Here is a 24,262-nt window from a genome sequence, read left to right as displayed (position 1 = left end):
AATACCAAAAAAGCCTCAACAATGCTAATTTGGGAGAGAAGTAAGCGGACTCCATCAGACAGAAAAGAGCAAGGAAGAATATGAGATGTGGGTCTGAATGGTTATATCTCACTGTTATTGTGTTTAAGATGGTAAAAGATTTAAGGACTGTCCCTTGCCTCACAGTAGTGTCAGAAGAGAGAAAGAAAGACCCCTAATCTGTAGCCAGGAAGAAAAATCTCTTGGGATATACAGAAGAATGAGGTAGTGACATATTTTACACTGATAAAAGGGGACTATATATTCAAAAAGAGAAAGACTCACCACAGAATATTTAATAGTCTGGTACCTGGCAAATTCATCAGAAGTACAGAAAATATAGGGTCACATCTCCTCCAAATAAAATCAAGGGGGAGTCTGAAAATTTATCTCATCTCCTGCATACCTGCAGAGTGCCTTAACACTAAGCTAATTGAGTATACACAGGTATGCAGACACACCTACATCCAAGACTTGTTTTAGGATGAGTGCTGGAAAAAAATGATTAAGTTAGGAAAGACTGACATAGACTATTTGATTAGAGAATCCCCTTGGGATATAGCCTGAGGTCCTGAGAAACCTGGTGGGATCAGGACTTAAGTGAACATATGCACTGGGAAGAGAGTCTAGCTGGCAAYAGAGAGAGAATGAAGCCTAGAAAAGGCTTAAGGGCCCAAACAGGCAGGTAGATGTTAAAGTGTCCTGATGGATGAGTTCTGAGAAATCTTGTTTAAGACACCGTCACCGCTCCAAGACTACTGTTTTACTGTTACACCTGACAGCAGGGTTCAGAGATGGAAGAAAGCACTGCCTGCCCTCAGCTTCTTAGATCACACTTCCTCCAGCCCAGAACAAAAAATTAAATAACTTTCAAGAGTAGAATTTTGGCCAGATCTTAATATTTCCTTCTGACTTGTTTGGGCAAATCCTCACTCAGCCTGGTAGATTTTATGAATCTCGTAGGAGATGAGTGCGCACACAGTCGAATTCCTCTCCCTCATTCTAAGCTAGCAGAGTAAAAGTCAGCTCCAACTGCCTCCATATACTGCTGCTAACACTGTGTTTTACCTGAACTAACCAGCCACATGGAGGAAATTGTTTCTGTCTGCGCAGGGGTGGCACTAGGCTATGTTATCTTCAGACACTGGAGATACAGTCTGATCATCTAACTGGTGGTTAAGAATTGCACAAGGTGGGGGCATACATAACAATTAGCCACTGCTTATGCCCTTCTGTGGAGTTAGTCCAGGGTGTACAAGATAATAGCTTGGTAGTTTAACCTTCCTCCTGCACTTCATTAGCAATATGGATAACTATTAATGAATTCACCACTCACATCACTCACAGTCCCTAGCCACCAGAACTGACTAAAGGATAACAATTTTCTTTTGCAAATCTTCCAAAATTGTTTTTATTCCACAGTGAAAACAAGACGTGAGTATGTGCATGTGTGTGTGTGAGTATGATACTTCAGAGCCAGGTAATTAGGGTTCTTGGCAAGGAAGACACAAAGGCTTAACTCCTTTCCAGCTCTCTACAGTTTGATTTTGATTTATTTCCAAAAGCAGATCACTCACACTCAGGCAAAGCAGAAACTTGAATGTGTATGTCATACATTTCAGGCCAGGATGCTAGCCACTGAGCTATAGAATATGTGTCTTTTACTCCCAGCAAAATAGCATCTTTAGATGAAATGATGCCCAAAGAGGATACAGAAAATATGACAACAAGAGCAGGAGCACTGCACAGCCACAGAGCCACTAACTCAGCATGTCCACAAGGAAGAGGCTGAAACCAAGGGTCTGTGATGTGAGCAAGGGTTCAACATAGTGGACACCAAATTTTGTACCTGACAGGTGGCATCAGCAGGATGTCAATGAAAATGTTAGCAAGGAAAGCACACATCTAGCGTGCAAACTGAGCACAAGCATACCTGCACCTTGCTTGTCTGAGAGAGACATAGCACTACTCAAAAGTTGATGTGGCCAGCATTGTTGAGGCATATTGAGACTCTGCTAAGTGGCTTTTCCGGTGCTGTCACTAGTAAAAATTCTACATTCTTCTTCAGTGTATGTGGTTCAGCTGCTTCCTTCAGTCTTCTACATTCTGTTGTATCTGGACTACCTTTCATTTCACTCTTCCTGGCTATCTACATCCACAGGTTAAAGCCATAGCTAAACCCAATACACAGTATGCTTTCACCATAGTAGTGATGTACTTCTAATTAACTTTCTTCAGAATGTCTGCTGACACACTTTAGTTTTCTGCTACTGTTATACTCATGAAAATCCAGAATAAATTCAGCTGCAGTCTACAAAAATAATATGCTGGATTTACTCTGTCATAACAGAGAGAATAGTTGTGTCTTAAGCTGTATCCTCTTTGCAACTGAAGTGTTTTCAGCATTTTCCTCAATGCATAGGCAAAGTCCAACTGAATATATCTTTGTGCTCTGAACTGTTGCTGTGCTGATAGTTTTTCAATTCAAAGCAAAGACAAAGTTCAATAATTCTTCTATGATAATATGGAATTTAAATCTTGTAAAACTGTGTATTTATTAGAAGAGATGTTGACATTTTAGCATCACAAACATGACTAGTTATAAAGAGCTGGATTCTTACACCCTTACTCATCTCAAATAATAATATACTTAATGTTAATTTCAACAGTACTGCTTCTYGATTAAGACATGATTCAACATGAGTGAGGTTACTTTAAAGAGGCATTGTGAATTCTAAGTGTAAAGACTTTTTTACAGCTTAAACTAACATTTTAGAGATATTCCTTCTTCTCTTTTTAAATAATACTGCAGTATGTAATTTACAGTGCATGCCAAACTACAGGGTGATTTTAACAGTATTCTACTAATACTTTTATAAAACAACAGGAAAGCAAAAGAACATTTCCTCCAGGAATCCAAAGTATTTGATATTTTTCTTACCCGCAGAAACTTAATTTCACTACATCAAGTAGTGCAATAAAAATGTCACATATCTTATTAATGCAAACAAATGAAACTGCCTTTTTAGAGCATGAACACCATGGCTTAAGTAGGTGGTAGACAGTTCAAGAGGAAGAAAAGCAATGTAATGCCGGTGCAATTACAATCAGTCATGAGAAGTAAAACAATAACTTTTTGTATTCACAAAATATCAAAAAGAAAAATGGTAGAACAAAAAAACAGCCTTAGGGAAGATTTTGTTATACAGAAACAAGACCTTCTTAGTCTCTATATAAGATTTTGTGCTGCAGCCAGTTTTCCTTACCCACTTGAGGAAAAAATCAGAGGTCAAAAAATTGTTTTAAAAAGGGAAAGTGAGCAGAATTTGCAGTGACACCTAACCCCTTTACTCTGACAGTAAATAACAGGCAGAAAAACTGCTTTTCCAAAAAAACTGTTTTACATTTTTTAAATCAGATACAGAATTAGAAACCCACAAGCTTTCAATGTCAAGCAAGCCTCTTCATTTATTTGTCTGTTTGCTTTTTGCATTTTAGAAGCGAGCACGGCTTCATTGCTCTTAACCGCTCTGGTAAATGCAAAAAGTTCCTCCATACTTGAGGTATAATTATTTGCCTGTCATTATGATGTATGAGTTTCGATCCTGGCTAAATGGAACAGATGAATAAGGAAGCCACAGCAGCCTTACCTGCACCAATCACCCGCTCAATTTTAATACAAGAGGCATCTAGCTCCTTGGCGAATTGATGGACAGCTCTATTTGGGTCCTCGTAGGTTTCAGGGTCAATGTAGGTTTTGGTGCCTGGAAATTTAACTGTAATGATGTAAGAAAGCATGACTGTGATGAAGCAAAGGCACTTATTGTGCAGTCAGCCCAGGATTTTCATTATGCAGAGTGCTCCCTGGAAGAGTGAGCCTGCTTCCACATCGCCCGAATCACAACGGCTTTCGGAGACAACTTTAGTTTTAGGCATCATCTGCAAGTATGCCCACACAAATGCACAATCCCACCTCTAAACATGGCTAATGTTAGCATCTGCATCTCCACCTTGAAGTGGAAAATGTAATAAATACTAAACAGTGTTCGATGGATAAAATGCAATAGTTGAGTGGGAGTAAAAAGAAAGGGGGGGAGGGGACTCTAAGAGCAGTAGGGGAGGTGCAACTTTCTTTCCTGTGTAAGAACATATCTTCTTTTCCCTGCTTGAGCAAACAGCATTTCTTTACATTATCCTTGTCTTTGAGAAGGATTGGAAGCGCTCCTCCACTAATTTCATTTTGCTTAAACTAATGTATGCTGTATTATTTACATACTGTAGCAACAGTCAAGCTAAACTGTTCATAGCTGTTAGAATTTATGCTGCTAGGTACATCTCTTATACTAGAATATGAACATGAGAGACACTTGTAGTCAATTCATAAAGGCATAGGAAGGGAGAATGGACTTTATGGGACAATTACTCCCTTGCTCAAGCACCTAAGTGAATAATACGCAGAACTTGATTTCTGCTCTCTCTCTTTTTCCCGTATAATGCTTGGTGTAACTGAGGCAGCAGCATAGACCTCTGGCCAGCATATAGTTTTCCCCTTAGTTTGCCGATGATTCAACAAAATTATTAACCCTTCTTGTTCAGAACTTCTGGTGAAAGTAGAGCAACCCTAAAAATCTATTAAAACCAAACAATTTTTATGAAATAAATTTGATTCACAAGCATTACTAGGTTTTAATTAAATCAGTGAATTAAATCTCGATATGAGAAAAAAAAGCAAGAATGTTCCTATGCTAATTGATGTACTGAAATAAAAGAATTGAATCAAGGCAATACAAAACAAAAAAAATTATGGTTGCTTTGTAACCTGTTGAACATAAAATACTTTAAATTTGAACATATATTGAAAAATGGCTTAGTAATCATGTATTTATTTTTCAGATGGTATTACTGACAAAAAACATCATGAGAAGGAAAAAATTAGAGAAATTGTTTGAGGAATCAAATGAAATTACATCCACAAAAAATTATTCATGATTTTGCCCAAAGGTTATTGTCTGTTGTATTATGCATTTACAGATATGTTCTCCTAATTGTACTGATAATGCTTCAAGTATTTAAAGTGAAAAGTATTTATTTATTTAAATCAAAAAGGTCCAAAGAAGAAGAGAAGAAAACAATAGGTTAACTTCCTATTACAGTGCTTTCAGGCAGGGAGACAGAGAAAGAGCCATCCTCTTGTGTTTGTGATAAGGTCCCTGGATTGGAGGTAACCTTGTGAATCTCAAATGGGCCTCTGATGGTTCTTTATCCAAGCTGTCATAAAACATTTTGACAGGTCAAAGCTATCTTGGCATACCAACATGAAATAGTGCTGGCATGGAATTGAAGATATTGTTAGAAGAAAATGGTAGGAGGTAACAAAATGTAAATTGGAATTGCTTGACTAAACGCCTCCATTGTATTTATATCTTTAACTGCTGCTCTTGAGGCCATGGACAGTTGAGGGGGATTGAAAAAAAAAAAAAGATTTGATATTCTATTAAATTCAGTGCTTTAAAACCTAGTTAAATGGTTACTTGTAAGTTTTTGTGAAAATCCAGTCTGATGTCTCAGCATACAAGAAAATTGTCTAGATATTATGGAGCAAAAGGACACCAAATCGGTGTTCACAGCACTGTGACCAAGCTGGTGACCACAGAACCGTAGTTCATCTCATTCTGTATATGGTTATCAAATAAAATTAAATACTAAGCTTTCAATCAACATCTGATGAAAAAATGGCTGGGTAAAAAGTGACTTTCTTTTGGTAATTGGTGCCACGGTTTTAAAAAGGCTACGTGTATTAACTGTTCTGATTGATTCATTTTCTGCATAACCATATTTCTCAAAAGAAAGCAAAATAGGAGAAATAAACACTTAAAAAGACTCAGCATTTCTGGATCAACTGCTAAACATTAAGTAGCAGCTTTCATATTAATACATTTATGCTTTCACTGAAACAAAAATGTCCACACATAAGGGATGGGGGAAAGAATTATCCAGCAAGTCTTTTCCTTTTCTTTATACACTCCAATACAAGAATACATGGTCGATCGTTTCCTTCAAGGACATAATGGGGATTTAAAAAGTGAACGCAATAGCTCTTTTGAAGATGTGAAAAGCTTATAATGCATCTATGAGAGGCAAATTTCAAATCCATTGCTCCCAAAATAGCATTTAAGTAACATCAGATTTTTGATGAATTCTTTAAAATCAGCTGCACTGCAAACAGCATGATAAATAATTCTTATCCCATTACTATTTTCCACCTTTCTTGTACGGCTTATATATTGATTGACTAAAGCTGCAATGATGTCACTACTTAGTTTAATACTCTCTGAATTTAAAAGAAATGATTTAAGTCGCAACACACCCAAATACAGGGAGCATGAACGAATTCAGGCTAAGCTGGTTTTGCTAGGGCAGAAAGGTGAAACAGCAAACTGGATCTGATTTTGACTGGAGCTTTGGCTAAAATTGCTAGTTTAGAGAGTTGTGCATTAAGAAGATGCTAAAAGTTCGTGTTTAGTGGCTACTTCATTCTCTATGTGATATTACATCTTGATGATAGCTTATGATTTGAACAAATGTAAAACAAGATAAACCATATTGCTTTCATAAAAAATTCTGATAGATTTAAACTACAGCTGCAATTGTTGGCAGACAAAGGCTGCAAACAGCATAGCATGACTAAGTGGCAAATTCTACCGATATTAGAGTTATCAGGTATGGGAGAATACTAGAAACCTGTGCATTGTTTTTTGTCAGAGCTCGTATTCAATTTAATTCTATTATTCAATTTTGCAGTTTTCAATGTCCAAAAACTTTTTGCAACTAGATCTATTGTATTTCCTGACTAGATCACCGATTCTAAAACAATTTAGAATATTTTTAATTTTCCATCTCAAAATGATATTACAAGTGAAATGAGGAAGGGTTAAAAAAGAAAGCTTTTGAAACAAAATTTTTCTGTAAACCTCTAATTATTTGTTCTTTCTTAGTGCAAAAGCCCTCCTCTCCCCTTAAATTTTCAATAGTGATTGACCCAAGACAGATCTATTTTATTGAATCTTCCCAGGGTTCTGGTATAAGCTCAGATAGTAACTATGGTTCAAAAAAGAGAGGCTATGGGTGCTGTTCCTCACTACTAGGCAATTGATTCTAGAACTGAGAATAGTAATTAAATAGCTGAGCTTTCTTTTCATATTAAATATTCTATTTTTTAAGAATAGTATATTCTGTAAATATCAACAGAGTAGCTACAGTATTCACAGTTGCAGAAAGCAGCTTTTGAGCAGAACACCTTCACTGTTGGGGTGACACAGTGACCCTCACTTTCTTAATCCAAAGTTTGCCTGAGGTAAAGACCTTATTTAGCCAAAGACTTCTCAATTATTGCATCTCAGAGGGATCATTAGGAAGGTGTGAAACCTGTATTCAAAAACAACCAAAAGAAAAAAAAATGCAAAATGAGAACAATAGTATATCATACAGATGTATAGAAATAAACCTCCAGTGGGAGCAATGTTGATTTTGATCTGCATTATTTTTGTGTAGGTCATATTTTTACAATTTTAAACTTCTCACTTGCTATTTACACAGCGTTTTGAATTTCTTATGGCTTTTTCTTTCATGGAATGTTTAGTATAGTCTATGCTACTGCCAATACCAATCTCTTATAATTGAGTTGGGAATTCCTGAAAGGGGAAAAAAAAGGCAAAACACTTACAATGAAAGTAAAGTTCTTCATCCCCTTCTTGATCAGCTTTGCTATAGCCACAATGCCTGAAAAAAAAGAGGCCAGTTTTACTGGTAAATAATGATTTACTTCCTCACATCTAAAGTTCTGCCACCATCAGTTTTGCAGGCTGGGATTTTCAGGCACTGAGCACCTAACTTCCATAGGCCCTTTAAGAGTTTAAGCTATAATTCTCTCAACAGCAGAGTTTTAAATAAATCATGAACAGTTGTAATCAAAAGGCTTCTGTATCAAATACCAGTTGGGACAGGTCCTGAACAGAAAACTTCTGAAAAGCTTCTATGGATAAAACAGAGGATTAACAAACTTGAAAGCAGAATGCTATTTTATATGAGGGCATTCTTAAACTTACTGCTGTGCCTCTTTTTCTTGAATATAATGTCGTTTAAAGGCTGATTAGATAAAGTGTCAGTCTTCTCCATGTGAGAGAAACTGAACAGAAACTGGAGCTTTGAGGAGCCCAGGTAGAGAAACTGCTACGGGTTTTTTCTGCTATACATTTACATAGGACAAAAAGAACATCTTGATTTAAGTGTGCCTTGCTACAGTAAGTGGACTAACTGAATACTTGATAATGGGATCTAAAAGTATATTGTCATGATTAAGCATTATTTCCATTTTAGTTTTGCAAATTATCATCCCAGACTAGACTATGTCTGAAGAGTCCACAGCAATGGAGTCAGATATGCTTATACCTACACGAGTTGCAGTACCTTCTCCCAATGATGAATCCAAAGACCATGAAGACCAGAATGATGGTTCCTGCCACAGCAACCACAGCTATGATAATAACAGGATTCTGTTCACTGGAAACAGCCGTGGCTACAAAAAGGGCAGGGAACAGAGATTAGCTCAAAATTATTCCATATAAAGGAACGGTCACAGGTAAATTAACCTTCATGAATTGCAGATTGTTGGTTTACCTTTTCTGTTGCCTGAAACTATTAAACAGATGTTAATGAGGTTAAAGAAAGACATATATGAAAAATTCACCCAAATGCTGCATGAGTTAATAATCATCTGTAGGGAATAAAAAGGAGCTATGCTGGAATTAACTTGGTCAAGGTGGTAGATCCAGCAGCTGAAAGTCAGCACCAGTAAATTCTACTCCCTCCTACTGTTTCACTAATATATGCCTATAAAGGGGGGGCAGAAGAATAATTCCTGAAGAGTTCCACAAGGGCCTCACCCCTAAAACTGGTTGATTTGACTTTGATTTTACCCCTATAAACAGTATCTTAGCTATAAGAAGTGTAAGATGAAACATTAACTATTTTTAGCACGTTAGAGGATCCGTATGTGCACAGATTTCATACTTAACTTATTTCTACCTCTTTTAATCATTTCAAATTGCTATTATTACTTATCATTTGTTTCCATTAGCAATGAAAAGGTGCTTCCACATTTACAAAAAGTTTTCCATGTTTCAAGGAATTTGCCCACTAAAAATCCACACATTGTTCCTTTTCTTATTCAATTATGTCACTGCTATTAATATATGAAAATGTATGCATGTCAGGTTAATATAAACTGAGTATGTAAATACTTAGCCTGAGAAACCTCAGAGTTTGTTAAACATGTTGTTTGCCCGTCATCTAATGTGGGCAGCCATATATTCAGTTACATTAAATGAGAACAGCTCTGCTGAACTTTGTGGAGCTATACTGATCTGTAACAGTGAGGATCTGGTCCAACAGATTGAGAATCAAGGAGGAGACATCAGGCAGTGATGCTGAAAAAAAGGTACTGTCGAAATGAGTCAGGCAGCAGAGAGATAAAAGCAAAGCAAAAAAAAAAAAAAGAAAGTTGATTAACTAAATTTTAGATGATATATTAATACGGTTAACTCCTGGTAACGTTAACTAAACAGGAATGTCTACATGAGAATTTTATGAATTCCACAGAATCAGGTTCCTGTTGCAGATTTCATAGGTTCCCATAGAAACAAACAAAACAGTATTTTCTTTGCCCTGTCTGGGGAGAAGCAAGCCAATCAACATGATTTATTTTATCACTGACACTGACCTGTACTAGCTGGTTCCCTCAAAAATGTAACAAACCCCTTGATATGCTACAAAGATACAGAATATTTTGCATTGAGGGGAAATTTCCTCTTAACCCTCCCCCTCTTCCCCCCCCCCCAAATTTTATTTCCTAAGGAAACTTTATAGTTTTTCTATATTCTRCCTAATGCAGCTGAGGAGGATCTCATTACTCATACCAGTCTTAATCTTGAGTACACGGAAAAGAAGAATGCTTACCTTTGAGTATCTATAAGCTTTTGAGATACTCGGGTCACCTGGATCCTACTACAGGCCTACATATATTCTCTTTGTGGAACTTGTAGGAAATTAGTGGTCAGTATCTTGTGCAAGAGGGTAGGGGCATAAGTGATACCACTCAGTTCCTGTATCATTCTCAGCCCATCAAAATAGAGAACCCCAAATATGGGAATATCAGATTCACACACAATACAGCATTTCCTAAAACTGTTCCATTCCTTCTTTGAACCTCAGTGCAAACTTCATTTGAAAGTCAAGAAGAGGCAGCATCCTATCACAATGGTGAGCATGTGAAGATGCATCCACCTGACAGTCYGGAATAATACCCACCCAAGCTTGTCACCTTATCTAGCAGCCAAATCGAGTGCATAGAGGTTGACATATGCGAGTGGGTTGCTCTGCGTAGCTGCCTCACAGATTTTGGATACTGGCACTTTCTGGAAGCAAGCCGCAGATGTCATTTGGGCTCTGGAAAATATTGGGAGCATGGTACACCAGCCAGCTGGTAAGATAGGTGGGATGTGATGTATTAGGTATTTTTACATCTTTGTGAGGGAAAGGCCTGATTGTGGGTCTGGTTAGATAGGACCTACAAGAATTCAGTGACAGCTGTCTAAGACATCTGCTTTTGTTCATGCACTAGTTCAGTGCTGCTTCTCCCTTCTGTGGGATGAACTCAGGCTGTTAGTTGGTTTAAGTGGGATTCAGAAGCCAACTTTTGGCATGATCGCTGTGGTTTGGCAGAAATAAAGATACTAGAGTAGCCTTAGAGGARAGATTTCAGATCTTTCAGAAAAATTTTTCAGTGACTCCATGGCATAGTTACCTGTCACTAACATTGAAACAATGGTGGTGGTAGGGGACTGGCAGCAGGATAGGGAAGTCTGCCCTTACATTGGTTTAAGCTGCACTATGACTCAGAGGGCAAGAGACAAGGAATTGCTACTTAGGCAGTCAACTACAGCTGACACCCAATATGACATAGTGATATCTGTATACACAAAGAAATGAGGCAATGTTTTGCTTAGAGGAGTCAAGACTACCTTCTGTGTACACTGTTGGAGGGATGGGGAATGTATATCCAAACACATTTGGAGGATTCAAAAAAGGAGATTAGCTATAAAAGCTGTGCTGCTCCTCCAGCAATATTCTTTCATGCAAGCAACCTAAATGTATGATTTACAGAAGATAAATCTTGACAAAGTGCACCATGAAAACTTCAACAAAAATATAGATTTATGTAAATTAAACATCATTTTCATTTTTTCTTTATGTCTTCTATAAAGATTTGTAGTAGTGTTGTTTACTTCAGATATTAGAAATAAATTTTGCATTTGCATATTACTTCAATCTTCCTTATTTAAAGTGATTCAAGGCACCTGACTAAAATCAAAGTCTTCTTCACTCCAGATTGTGCTGAATCCTTTTCATTTAATAGTGAGGCATTTAACAAGTGTTTAACTCCCCATCAATTTTTTTAGACTGTTCAAAGGTAGTGGTACGTTACACCATATTGAGATCAGGTACCACATGTCTTGCCATGACTGAGAACATCCAGGAGGGCTTTCTGTCATCCAGCAAAATTGCTGAGAGCATTCCCAAAATCTGTGTGTCCCAAGAGTGTTTGTCATAGAAAGGTTTTTGCACTATGCTTTGTATACATCCAGTCTTGGCTGAAAACCACTGAATTTTCACAAACAATTTCACAATTGTTTTTCCATTAAAATTCTGATTAAAAGAAGTCATCAGGATTTTTAAGTTGGATGCATTCAATTATTCYTGATGCTTTCTTTGTCTAATAGCTAGAACACAATATGTATCCTCATACTTTTTTGGAGAAACAAAAAACACAGAAACCTCTTTAGACCCACTGGCTACAACTGATTTAACATATTTTTGAAATAATTTGGTGAATCAAAATAGAAAATTGCCACTTCAGTGATATTCCTTAGATTTATGTGTTCTCCCTGAGRGACTTTTGTCTTTATTAACCAACAAGTGAATTACAATGATTCATGTACTTTGATCAGTGAAAAACACAATAGAGAAAAGAAATATCTTACATTAATTATTTTTTTACTGTAATAATTTTGAAATATTTACATAAATACATATGTGATGTTCAACAATTCTTGTGTGTGTGTACATGTATTTAATATATATATTTCACATATAATATAATATTAATATAATGGATATAGCTCCTTCAACACTGGAAAGTGGCAATACAATTTCAATCACAATACAGAAGCTTGAGCATAATACAAAACTCTGTTCAGTCAACACCACTAACCAAAAGACAGTAAACAGTTAAAGTGCTTGGAGAAATTCAGGTAGGCAACATGTCTACCTGACTGTAATGGTTGAGCACTCTCACTATATACTTTTAAAACACTTTGACATCTTTAAAAGCTATGGTCAGAAATCACTGGAATAATGAGGAGCCAATGCCTCCTCACTACTATAATATAACACTCGTTTACTGCTCACCTCTACAGTACTTCACATGAAGTATATTGCCTAAAAAATGATGCATGAAAGGTCTTCCTTTAAAATGTTAACAAAAGCCTAATTCGATGAGTTTGCAAGATCTGATAAAAACACAAATAAAATATACTTATTTGCATAAAAGAAACAATTCTAAAATAATTTAATTGAATTTACTATTTTTTTACCAACATTTTAATTGTTTCTGAAAAACATATATGGAAAATAGATTTTGCTTATCCTTTATGGGAATTACATGCTATAGTATCCTCTCAAGAAAATGGAAAACATGCCACTCTTTAATTTTCTTTCATCAAAGCAGAGAACATCTTACAGGGTATATCAAAACACAAAGCTAGCCTGTGATAAAAGAAAAATTCTGCTGTACATACTGGCCTAGTATTATCCCTATTTCATATTATGCAGTTTTTCATTGACTCAACCCGAGTCACAGAAAGGGTACATAAACATGGCCAGTGATGCATTTACTCTAGTTTTCCTAATCTTCTATATACTGACCAAACTCCAGTTGAAATGGCTTACCCCAGAAATTATCTTGTTAATGCTAGTGGCCACTGGTATGCTTATATTCTGTGTATAAAGAATACTCTGGTAATTAAGGAAATGTCTGGGAAACATTTTGGTCAGCCAAATGTAAACCACTGTGGACAATATATCAGTTAATCGACAGAAGCATATGACAGATTATGACAGACTTTTCATATGCTTGCCAGAAAATCTACTCAAAATAAGAAATTACTTCAGTCTGTATCTCAGTTTCCCATCTTCTAAAATGGAGATACTGCTACTGACTTGCTTTGTAAAGTGGAATTCTATGGACGAAAAGCATACTATCAGACACAGAGTGAATCATATTATTATTAATATTTTATTGCTGCTATTATCATAATTACTATTTCAATTATCATATTTGATGTGTTATTATTCATTATTAAGAGCTTTTTATATTCTGTGTAGAAGGAAGGTTAAGACCTACTGTGTCTTAAGAATATCCACCCATTGTTCATGCAGCACCTGACTGTAATTAATAAGACATTATAGCATGTATCTGTGCCTTAGATATTCTGCATAAAACACAGAGACCAGACTTGGCAGTCTACGGCCTTTGAACTTGTAGGCTATGTATTCCCATCTCCAAACTGGCTGACCTGTTGTCAGAAAGGTCAGCCTGAAGCAAATGACCCAAAACAGAGTAACCAAATTTTAGGTCTGTGACAGAGCCGTGAAGCTGCCGGGACACAGACAGTTCGGGTGAGTGAGCTCACGGCTGTCAGGTCTCGGAGACCCAGGAGTTTCTTAAGACCCAAAATGTGGAAATTTTTCTGTAACTAGGCAAGCATGTAACCACATGGTCAGTGGGAAAAAAAGGTACACACATGATTTTTAGACAAATAAGGACACGTTTTAGCATCAAAGAAAAAACAAGCTCTCATAAAATGTTATCCCACCGCTGAGATAACAATGTCACAGCCATGTAAGCCTCCTCTAGTGTATTATACTGGCCAAATTTATCCATCAATTTTTCCATTATGAGGGTTTTATTAGGGTGTTTTTTCTATATTTAGATTGCAACCTGAGCCTTAAAGAAACTTAGTATCTTTGAAACCTCTCTTTCTTTAGCAAACTGAGATGAAACTGGCCAATGAGCTTGGAAGAAACTAAGGCTGGATGTACAGATAAGACACTAACCATAATCAAAACTTCATAAAGGATTTTTTCAGGGTATCAAACAGGAGAAAAAAATGACCTGGAGAACTCTTTGTGGGCTGAAATCTCCTCTTCCAGCCTCTCCTCAGCTACTGAAGAATCTAGTAGAGTCACTTATCTCACCATTACTCACTTCTCAGGTGGGGAGGAAGAGGTGTGTATTCAAGCAAAGAAAAGCATTTGCTTTGTGTTAGGAGGACATTAGAGAGGAAGAACCCGATATGTCACAAATCTTTTCTGTCTAATTACAAGAATATAATTAGTAGTTCTACGGTAAAACAACTAATTGAAGCTCATTCTTCAAAATACAATAACAAAAATCCATTTTCACATAGAATTTGGATGGACAGTTCAACCAAATCAAAAACAGTTATTTAGCATATATGCTCCTCTTTCTAGTTTTAATAATATTGCTTATGACTCTTCCCTTTTGTGTTTTACTTACTGCTTCTACTGAAAATGTTAATTGCCTATAAATCTAAATGTTTACCTGTGGCTTCTTCTAGTGTAGCAACATCCAGTCTGGGACTATAATTTCCATAACCAGCAGCAGTAAAAGCACGAATCTGGAAAACATACACTGTTCCTGGTTTTAGGTTATTAATAGAAGCTGAAGTGGACTTGGTTTTCACCGTTGAATAGGTCCTCTCTCTTTGATCCTGGAAATGAGAAGGCAAAAGATTAAATGACATTTACAGGTCAGATTTTATCATGATTGAAGATTAGCAACAGACAACTGGTTTGGGTAGTTTATTTCAATTTACTGAGTGCTATTTTGCCCAACATAAAAAACATAGCACACTCTGAGGAGTATTACAAAACACTGTCACTGCAATGAGAAGTCCTTAAAGTAACATAAAATTTAAATAGGATGCTCATGTTGTCAGTCATAAAACATCCAGGCATAAAATGACTGTTTTGGGGGCTCTGATTACATTCTGTCAATTTYTGATGAAAAAATAGCTTGACCACAGCTTTCCTGGGACAACTGAAGGGTCTAAACAGTTCAGTGACAGGAAAATCTGTTCTGTCATGGTCAGAATACTTTCCCTTGTTGCCTTCCAACACCTTTCAAAAGTTATTATGGTGCAGTGTAAAACTGACTGAATATTGCCTGAATTCTGGTCTTTAATTAAGTGAAAACACTTAATCTTATCTCTGGCTCCTAGTCTTTTCTCAAGTTTCGACTCTATGGCATCAAGTAAAACCCAGGGAAAGTTGAGTATGTAACCTCCCCAAATTTTGAAGCTGTATGATTACAAATCCTGTGGGTAATAACTCACTTCCAAATGTTACAAAAGTTGTATCACAGACCATTATGGTATTCAAACAGCTCTACTTATTCATCAAATTTAGTGGTCCAAATTATCCTTCAGTGTAGATATGTGCAGCCCTGCTGATTTTCAGTGGCATACGCAACCCCGATTTGAAGGGCAGAAGGGATGAATTAACCAACCATCTGAATGCATCACATGATCCCAATGCAAGCATGAGCCATACGAGGCACTGCTAATGAGATGGACAGAGAGGGAAGGAATAAATCTGTAACTGATTTCAATAGCACTTTGCCAGCTTAAAATGATGGAAAACCTTCCGCTTTGCATTCAGTGTAGCAGCAAAGCCTTTTGCTGAAATACAGTGCTCCATACAACGTATCAAATTTCTTTTCTAAGATGCAGTAATGGCTTCTCCTGAGCCTTGCCTGTTCTGTCATTTGAGCAAGCCTGTCAGCCTGGGTAGCAATATTTTTTCATATCTTCTCTAAGAAGATTTAAATCATCTGTAAGTGAAGACCATGGTGGAATGTATGTTGGTATGTGAGAAAGAACAGGAACACTTGAGAGATGTGAAACAAGCGTAAGCAAACAGTAAATAGTAGTATAGGTTCAGGATTTCAAGCCACAGTGGAATTTCAGAGTTTGGGTTTTGATGCATAAATGAGACTTGTCCGAATTGCCAGCAATTCTTCAATTCAAAATAAATAAATAACAAAGAAAGAAAAATAACTTAAGCTAGAAATCTCAKAAGACAAGCTTACTTCAGAGATTTCTGGCAGTTAAGTTCCAGTCCTAGCCAGAAAAGAGAGGCAAAGAAACACTTATCAGAATATTTCGGAACCACAAAAATGTTTGATTTGATTTTGGCTCTAAAAGAGAGTTCAGGTCTATTTTTGAATTAACAGAACAAAATGTGAACTGCTTCTTTCATCCTGAGCAAGAAGCTTAAGAAGTACTTTTCAAGCTAAAATACATTATTTTGGAAGGAAGGCAGACATTTAAGTATTTGTGTAAAAAATATTTTGCTGAATTAAAGGTATAAAGTTCTGTTTATCTGTGAGTGTTTGTAGAATAACAACCTTATCCTTTTTTATTTATTTGACTGTAGTAAGTATAATATCAGTAGGTTTGCTTCCCTTACAAAAGAAGTCTAATACCAGTTCTTGTGCTTTGCAAACACAGGAAACTGGCAATGAAATTCTGCTGTTTATTTAAAGTAACAGAAATATATAGACAAAAATAATAAAAACTACATTCTAAGAGTCAGCATATATGAAAAGTGTTTTTGTCATTTTTATGTTATTTTCCACGAGCTATTTAAATGGTTTATTTTATTTTAACAGACAAGAAAGTACTATGCATATAGAAATGAAAAAGCTGGGGGGTTTTTTTGTCCCCCCCCCCCCCGACAGAACACTTTTTCCTTAGTAATTATGTAAACTTTCTTTTCGCGTTTGGACTTCAGTTGTGTGTGTGCGCATACACACTCAAGGGAGATAAATTACCTGCCAAAAATAGAACTCCCTTAAAAAGATTTGCAGATATCTTTACATATCTAGTAAGTTTTGTTATAGGAGTCATTAAACTGAGTAATTTAAAACTGGGACATAGCATCAACAAATAAACATTTTATTCCCTTTCCAAATCATATAAAGATCTTTTGATAAATATATTTTTTGTAATTCAGCACTGAAAATTAGATGTGACACCTGATATTAGATCCAATCTGGTCTGAATTTACCTAATTATATGTTATCTAGTAGGTGACATGCTCTTTTCTCTTTTTTGGCTCTTTTCTGATATAGAGATTTTATTACCTTGTTTTCAGAGATAAAATGTCTTCACAAGAGATCACAAAGGAGCGCCTATGTTTATTTCTTTATATTTTAGTTTTTTTGTTTTTCCTTCTTCTTCTCCCAGACTGTTTCATAAAAAAAAATAAGAATACTTTACATGCTGCAGCAAATTTCTCAGGGAATCTGGAGGAGCAACACTTACTCCAGGTCCCAAGACAAACATGTAGCTGCAGAACCTGCCTTTATCCCACTTTCATTCAGCTTATGGTAGCATGTGGCCTTACTTATATGCCTGTCAGATTTTTTATTTATTTTTTTATTCTGGAATACCTCAAAGTTATCAAGAATGAAGCCCCAGACACACTGAAATGAATGGCAAAACTCCGACTGACATCAATAAGATTGTAATTTCACTCTACCAAAAATAGAAATCACTTCATCTACTATTGAGAAGCAGTCCGCAATGCATTATTGTGTTGAGAGAACAAGTGAAAAATAAATCTCACATTGCTAGGAGTTTTTCAGAGGGCAAACAAGGAATATTTATCTGCTGAAACTGTAGGAAGTGTTTTGGAAGTTTTCAGACATAAGTCCAAGCTGCCCAATTCATAAGGAAATACCATATGTAGTCAAGAGCTCTATTTGATGTCTCATCTCAAGATTGGAATTATACCGACACAGAAGGAAATGGAAAGAGCTTTAAAAACAATGTAGAAGAGACAGAAAAATGATGTCTCATGTTAAAATTTCCACTGTCCAATTTAATAATAGAAAAATCAAGGGGGGGGGAAGGGGTGATTTCAAGTGGATATTTCACTTTTTGGATACCAAAATACAATATATGGAACATATGATAACCATAATAATTGCAAGAAATAGTTAATAGATGATTGCTACAAATAAGCAAAATCACTGTGGCTTTGAAGAGATCACAGCAGAGAGGATAGATGACAGGACTGTTATGGCTGTAATATTGTTCCACAATTTAGTGAGCAAAGAGCACACTGTTGTACATTACAGATAATCTTAGCACTTACTTTCTCATAATACTTGATTTCATATTCAGTAATGACTCCATTGGGATGTTCTGGTTCCTGCCAGGAAAGCTCCACACTCCTCTGAAGCACTCTTTCTTTCATTACTCCACTAACTTGCGAGGGAGCTGTTTGGACAAGATGTGTCAATAAATAACAAGCAAATTTGTTGGATCCCTAAAATCAAATGTCATTACTGATCCACCCCATGCTGAGCCACTTTCATTAAGGTAAAAGAAAGCACCTTTTCAAAGCTCACAATTCAACAGCTAATGAATATTCAGATAGGACCCTATTACTGTTCATAAACTATAATAGAAATCAAATTACAGTGCAAACAGCAAAAAGTGGCATTGTTCAAGTTTGTGAAAAACTGGGGTTTATGGGATAGGAATGGCAATTAAGCAAATGAATTCTAATTAAGCTAGGAAGGTAGATTTTTAGATTAATTTTGTGTTAAATTAAAAATCTAAATATTTATTGCATACATTTCTGACATGCTTGCAAAAATAAATAAGGTGTATCAAACAAAATCACATTTTAGATTGATTTCATACAGTTGCTTGCAATTCTGCTTAAAAATAATCTCTTGTGTTATTTTATTATGGCATGACTTGGTAGTGAAAACAACATTGTTAGAGACTAAAAACCTTCTTTGCATTCATTCAAACCTTTCTAGAACACTCCTTCTTTAAAGCTGAAATTTCCATATTTGGCCTTGTTATTTTTTGAAAGTCTGAGAAAATCTACGTAGTTCTTATGAAATAAAGGGGTGACTGTCCTACTCCACTCAGTCTACACAGAAGTGTGTACATGCACACATGCAAACGTACACACAGTTTCCTAGTATATGTCACCCACAAACAGGTGCTTTTTGAAATTAAAAAAAAAAAAGTGCACAAATTATAGAGCCACTGACTCTCATTTAAATAAGGTTAATAAATAACGTAATAAAATGTGAGTGATTAAAAAAGTAGCTTTCTTGCTCCAGTTATCCTATAGCTAATGAAAAGGAAAGATGGCAGATTTTGTGCTGACAGGTTTTTCCAAAGGAGTCCCAACATCACGTTTCTTCAAACATATGCACTGCATATATATATGCAGCACAGAAGTTCTGTAAAACTTTAGCTGTTTAAAAGAGAACATGGGATTGGAATGAAGCAGGACTTAGTCTTGTTTTCCTTCAATTCAGTGGAAATAGTTCAGTTAATTTCAAGGGTGCTCATGCAAAAGATACAAAGAGAGGATCTGATCCTCAACCCCCTGCAGTTAAAGGAAAATTTACATTTATCTGTTTAGAAACATGATCATATGCAGAGAGCAGGTTCAGAGACATGAATCACATAGAACCATATATAATCCATAGACAGGAAAGAAAACAAAAAAATAGATATAAATTTACTTATATCTCTTTCCAGTACAGAATCCACAACTTTGAACAAACATTCTGAAAAATTTAAATCTTTCTCTAGGGAAAAAAAGAATAGCCTTATTTCAGAACTGTATATACAGCTTTCACTATGTAAAATGATGCAAAATCTTCAGATAAAAAGTAATTCTTATCCCATTGAATGAACCCAGTTCATTAGAACTACGTCCACCAACGTGCATTCCTTTGCAGGACAAGGATACTTTGCTGCAACAAGTAGGTGAACTTGTTGCTGCAACAAGTAGGTGAACTTTTACTATTCACCTCAAAGTCTAATTAGAGTAATTATTATTCTAATATTCTTATGCACACCCACTTTCCTCCATTTAATTTAAAGGATAAGGAAATAAAACATCTAGAGTGCACATTATGTAAAACTAAGTATATAAACACAATGAAAAATCAAAAATTTGTACAGTACAACCAGGATAATAATCCTCTAAGACATTTAAAATTTGATTGTTAACTTCTTATTTTAATTGTGAAGTTCCTGTCCTGGCCTTTTTTTTTTTTTTTTTTTAACTGTATATTTGTGTAGTTTTTAAAGTTGAATTTATTTATATTTCATTAGAAGCTCCAAGAATCCATGGAAATTAAAAATACAAACCATGCATGATAATAGTCATCATGAACTATTATGTCATATATTCAATATAATCAAAGTTGAAGACCCCTTAACATAGGCTACCTAACTGATAAAATCAAAACACTGTATCATGCAAACATCACGAATGGATAAAGCATTCTAAATTCAGGATCTCTCTCTTTCTCTGTTGCATTCTCTTTCTAAAAGTTTTGAATATTTCTACTGTTTAATTAGTGGAATATATTCTTTTTGTAGCTAAGAGTCTGGAATGCAGCAAAGCAATTTACTCTGTCTAATGTTCTTTGCTATGATTAACTAGTTGTCTTTGTCTAAATGTGGTGTAGCACAGTATCCTGGCTGAATTTCAGAGAGGTCATTATGTTTCATGAATCACGTTCTATATCATCCAGATAAACGTTTTCAAACTGTTAATTTTAGATTTTTATATGTCCAAAATTGTTAATGTTTATACCTATTTGAAAAAAATTTGTATTACTTAGGTCACTGGAAATTGTTCTCAACATTCACTGCCTTTTGTTTTAACATACCAAATTTCTTCATTCTGTTGGTCATAACATTTATTTTTCTTTTAAGCAGTGAAGCAAAATGAACTTACTTCCTTTGGAATTAGTTAACTTTGCTTATGTGGAGAAGGAACAGGGATGCAGAGAAAGAGGAACAGAGAAGGGGGAAGATGTTAGCAGGGGAAATGAAATATTCCCTACCATTCCCATTGAACATCTGTACTAAGTATACCACAAAAAGGCAAATTCCATTTCTTCAGGAAATTCAAAGAAAAAGAAAATCTCAGTGACTTATCGACATTGTAAAGTAGTGTGCAAAGCTGTCTTGAATAAGTGAATTATATTTCCTGTTAGTTAATATTCTTAYTTTCTTTCAAAAATGATCAGATTAAAAGAAAGGGTTTTGTGTTGTTTTGTTTTTGTTTGTTTGTTTATTTGTTTTTCCTCTAGTTGAAAAGGCTGTGCTATATTTCAGAGGTAGAGATAATTCTGACCTTGAGTCTGGATCTTCCTTTAGGGCTCTGAAGAGAACGATGTTGCATATAAGCCCCATTCTGGATGATATTCCTAAAATGCAGTAAGTCACCTAGCCTTATTCTGTCTCACACTTTGAGCCCTGACATATGTCAGGGGAAGAAGAGAATCATGAAATGGGCTGAAGCCAGAGTGTCCTCCTCCGGCAAGGTACATCAGCCTATTGCTACTGCAAAGAAATAACTGTAAGAGAGCAATCATATTGATATTAGAGGCTAAATATAAAAAAACCTATCGCTATTCTGCCTTTTGGGTTGTATTTTTTGATCTATGCTTACGGAGCATGTACCTGTCAGGAACATTTTGTTCTTTATTCTAGTATAATCATTTTCTCCATATACTCTCTGCATCTTTTTTTTTACAGCCTGTTTTGCATTCACACGTTTACTTGTTTTGGCTTTCTGACTGCTCTTTTTAAAACTACAGACCACTTCACATTGCCTTCCCATGTTAATTAATTARAAATCGATTTATGTTTTTGTAACAGCTATGTTTGAGTGAGCTTGAAAATGAGTTAAAGCATACAATCCATCCCTAAATCCAACCTAAATATGGTACTAAATCAGAATAAAAGATACATCGGTAAAAATAGATTCAAACAAAAAATACCACTTTTCGTGGTAGATAAAACAATAATAATAATAATAATAATAATAAGTAAAACCTTTTTCTTTTTTTTCCTTCAGTAATCTAGTTCTTACCACAGGTTCCATAACAAAGATGTTTGCAATGAAGGCACTTCTTACAGCATTTCTAGACAACTAAGTACCCAGTCCTGAATGATTTGAGCATGTATAATCCCTACTGTATCACTTTGGGTTACAAAGAAGCATCACCTATCAGAATCATTATTTCCATAATATATTACACTGGGGGATACGGGCTGTTCAAAACACCATTTGCTATCAGCTTTCTTTCTGATATACCTCATCTCTTCTTTTTCTCCTTCCTACTGACACAACATCCAATGCATCAAACACACACAGCCTCGCAGGGCTAACTGGCAGATGTACCTACACATGCTGCATAAGAGAGTATTTTGAGAATGACAGGCCCTCAGCACACTCATTCACCTTTTTTAAATGCTTCAAATATACCATTCAGCAAAAGGAAAAATTGATTTTTCACTAGGTTTCAACATCAAGCCACAGAGAAATATAACTCTGCTGGGCTTTACTGATAAAGCCTTCAAGTTACATAGATTTCAAGCTGGTCATCATTTTCAGATCAAGTTATAGAAAAAGTTAAAACTGAAGTGTCAAAAAGAGCAGGATATTCCAAGGAGTTTCTGCTCCAGAGAGAATATTGCATCTGGTAGGCTGAAGTGTTACATTCATAATGCTAAGCCAACCATATGGTATATTATTAATATGTGCAAATATTTATATATAGAAAACTGCAGTGATTGTTTTGGAAGGCATTGCTTTTAGTCCAAAGTTCTGTGAAAATGTTATTATATAATATTGTTCATGCCTTTTATCTCTGTCCTTAGCTATTCCATGGTTCATATGTCTGGCATATCCCTTGATCCAAAGTGTATTTTCCAAAATACAAAGACATGCAAAATGAAATCTTTTCCAATTTCTATTAATCTAAGAAAAGTATAAAATAATAAAACAAACAATGTAAACTAAAAAATCAAAACATGGGAAGCTGGACATTCCCATGTGTAATGAACTCGGCATTATGCACCAATTTCTAGCACAAAATCAACTGTAACACTGTTTTCATAAAAAAAAAAGAAAAAAAAAATTAGCAAAAGAAACCTACTCAGCCATTTCTCTGAGATTTCCTAAAGTCCTGCATCATGAAAGTGCCTCAATTCTACCCAGTAACATCAGTCATGGAGACTTCTCACCTGATACATTTTTTTTAAAACTCTCTTTAGAAATAGCTTTTCCAGCCACTAAATCATTCATGTGTACAAAACTGTCAAAATTTCTGAGAAATAAGGGATTCATTCCTACTATCCCGGTTTGTGCAAAAAGTTTCCCAAACGAAGGTGAGTAAATTCTCCCAGTGCAGGACCAAAACCCATATTAATAAATGTTACCAAGTCTGTTTGCATCTCTGGTTTCATGATTTGTTATACAAAGACTAATGAATGAATGGGCTGACAGCCTTCCTTAACTATTTTTTATATTGCTTTATTTTATAATAGCAATAATGTGCTTAGGACAGTTTGAGCTTTGTCTTGTACTTGCTGAAATCAACAGTAATACTCTCACTTACTTTCATAGCACAGGACACTTGCAGCACTTACCAAAGGACAAAATCTCTTGGCTTTTTGCCTCTTTTCTTTTCATATCATGAGGATATGCAGCAATTATTCAAAAACACGGCTTTTTCGTAAAGCAGGGAGAGATCAATTTTTATACCCCTGTAAAACTGCATCTCAGGGCCCAATGTAAGTTTTAAATTACATGAAGTATTAGCAACATTTTTTCTACAAGAGCTTTCTACAGCAGTTGGGAGGTGCTGTCAGTGTTCAGTGCTAAAAGGGAACATTGCTAACAAATGCAAATAATGGAAAAACAGAGATAACAGAGTCCCAACAGCTATAACATACTCTACTATTTCTATTTAAAATGTCATAGCTGTCTCCTTTTTGGGAAGGATTTTTTAGACAATGGAGTTTCTTTGACTGTACATCTATTTTAACTGAGACTGGAATCTGGCTTTGTACAAACAATGAACACAAAATGAACCCATGTGTATATATGAAAAGAGTAGCAGAGAATTATACTGTTGATAGCTCCTAAGGTTGCTCAGGAAGAGATTACAAAACTCCCTATACTCTGTTACCAATCCTGC

General features: G+C 35.6%; 1 protein-coding gene across 4 annotated transcripts in view; it reads right to left on the bottom strand.

Moving 5' to 3' along the window:
• The window catches only part of EPHA7 (EPH receptor A7), a 159,940-nt gene that overhangs the window by 24,333 nt on the left and 111,345 nt on the right, over positions 1-24,262 (bottom strand). For 2 of the 4 annotated variants that reach the window (XM_026089243.1, XM_026089242.1), the window contains exons 6-10: positions 18,379-18,503; positions 14,759-14,927; positions 8,485-8,593; positions 7,742-7,797; positions 3,669-3,794 (exon numbers count right to left, since the gene is read on the bottom strand). In XM_026089243.1, coding sequence (XP_025945028.1) covers positions 3,669-3,794; positions 7,742-7,797; positions 8,485-8,593; positions 14,759-14,927; positions 18,379-18,503 — 585 coding nt within the window. Of the gene's footprint in view, positions 1-3,668; positions 3,795-7,741; positions 7,798-8,484; positions 8,604-14,753; positions 14,928-18,378; positions 18,504-24,262 lie in introns of all 4 variants that reach the window. The other 2 variants (XM_026089244.1, XM_026089245.1) reach the window with 2 other exon arrangements.

This window comes from Apteryx rowi, unplaced genomic scaffold (genome assembly GCF_003343035.1).
Source record: "Apteryx rowi isolate R43461 unplaced genomic scaffold, aptRow1 scaffold_805, whole genome shotgun sequence".
NCBI lineage: Eukaryota > Metazoa > Chordata > Aves > Apterygiformes > Apterygidae > Apteryx > Apteryx rowi.
Note: the sequence above shows the minus strand (reverse complement) of the source record. Positions and strands in the feature narration are given on the sequence as shown.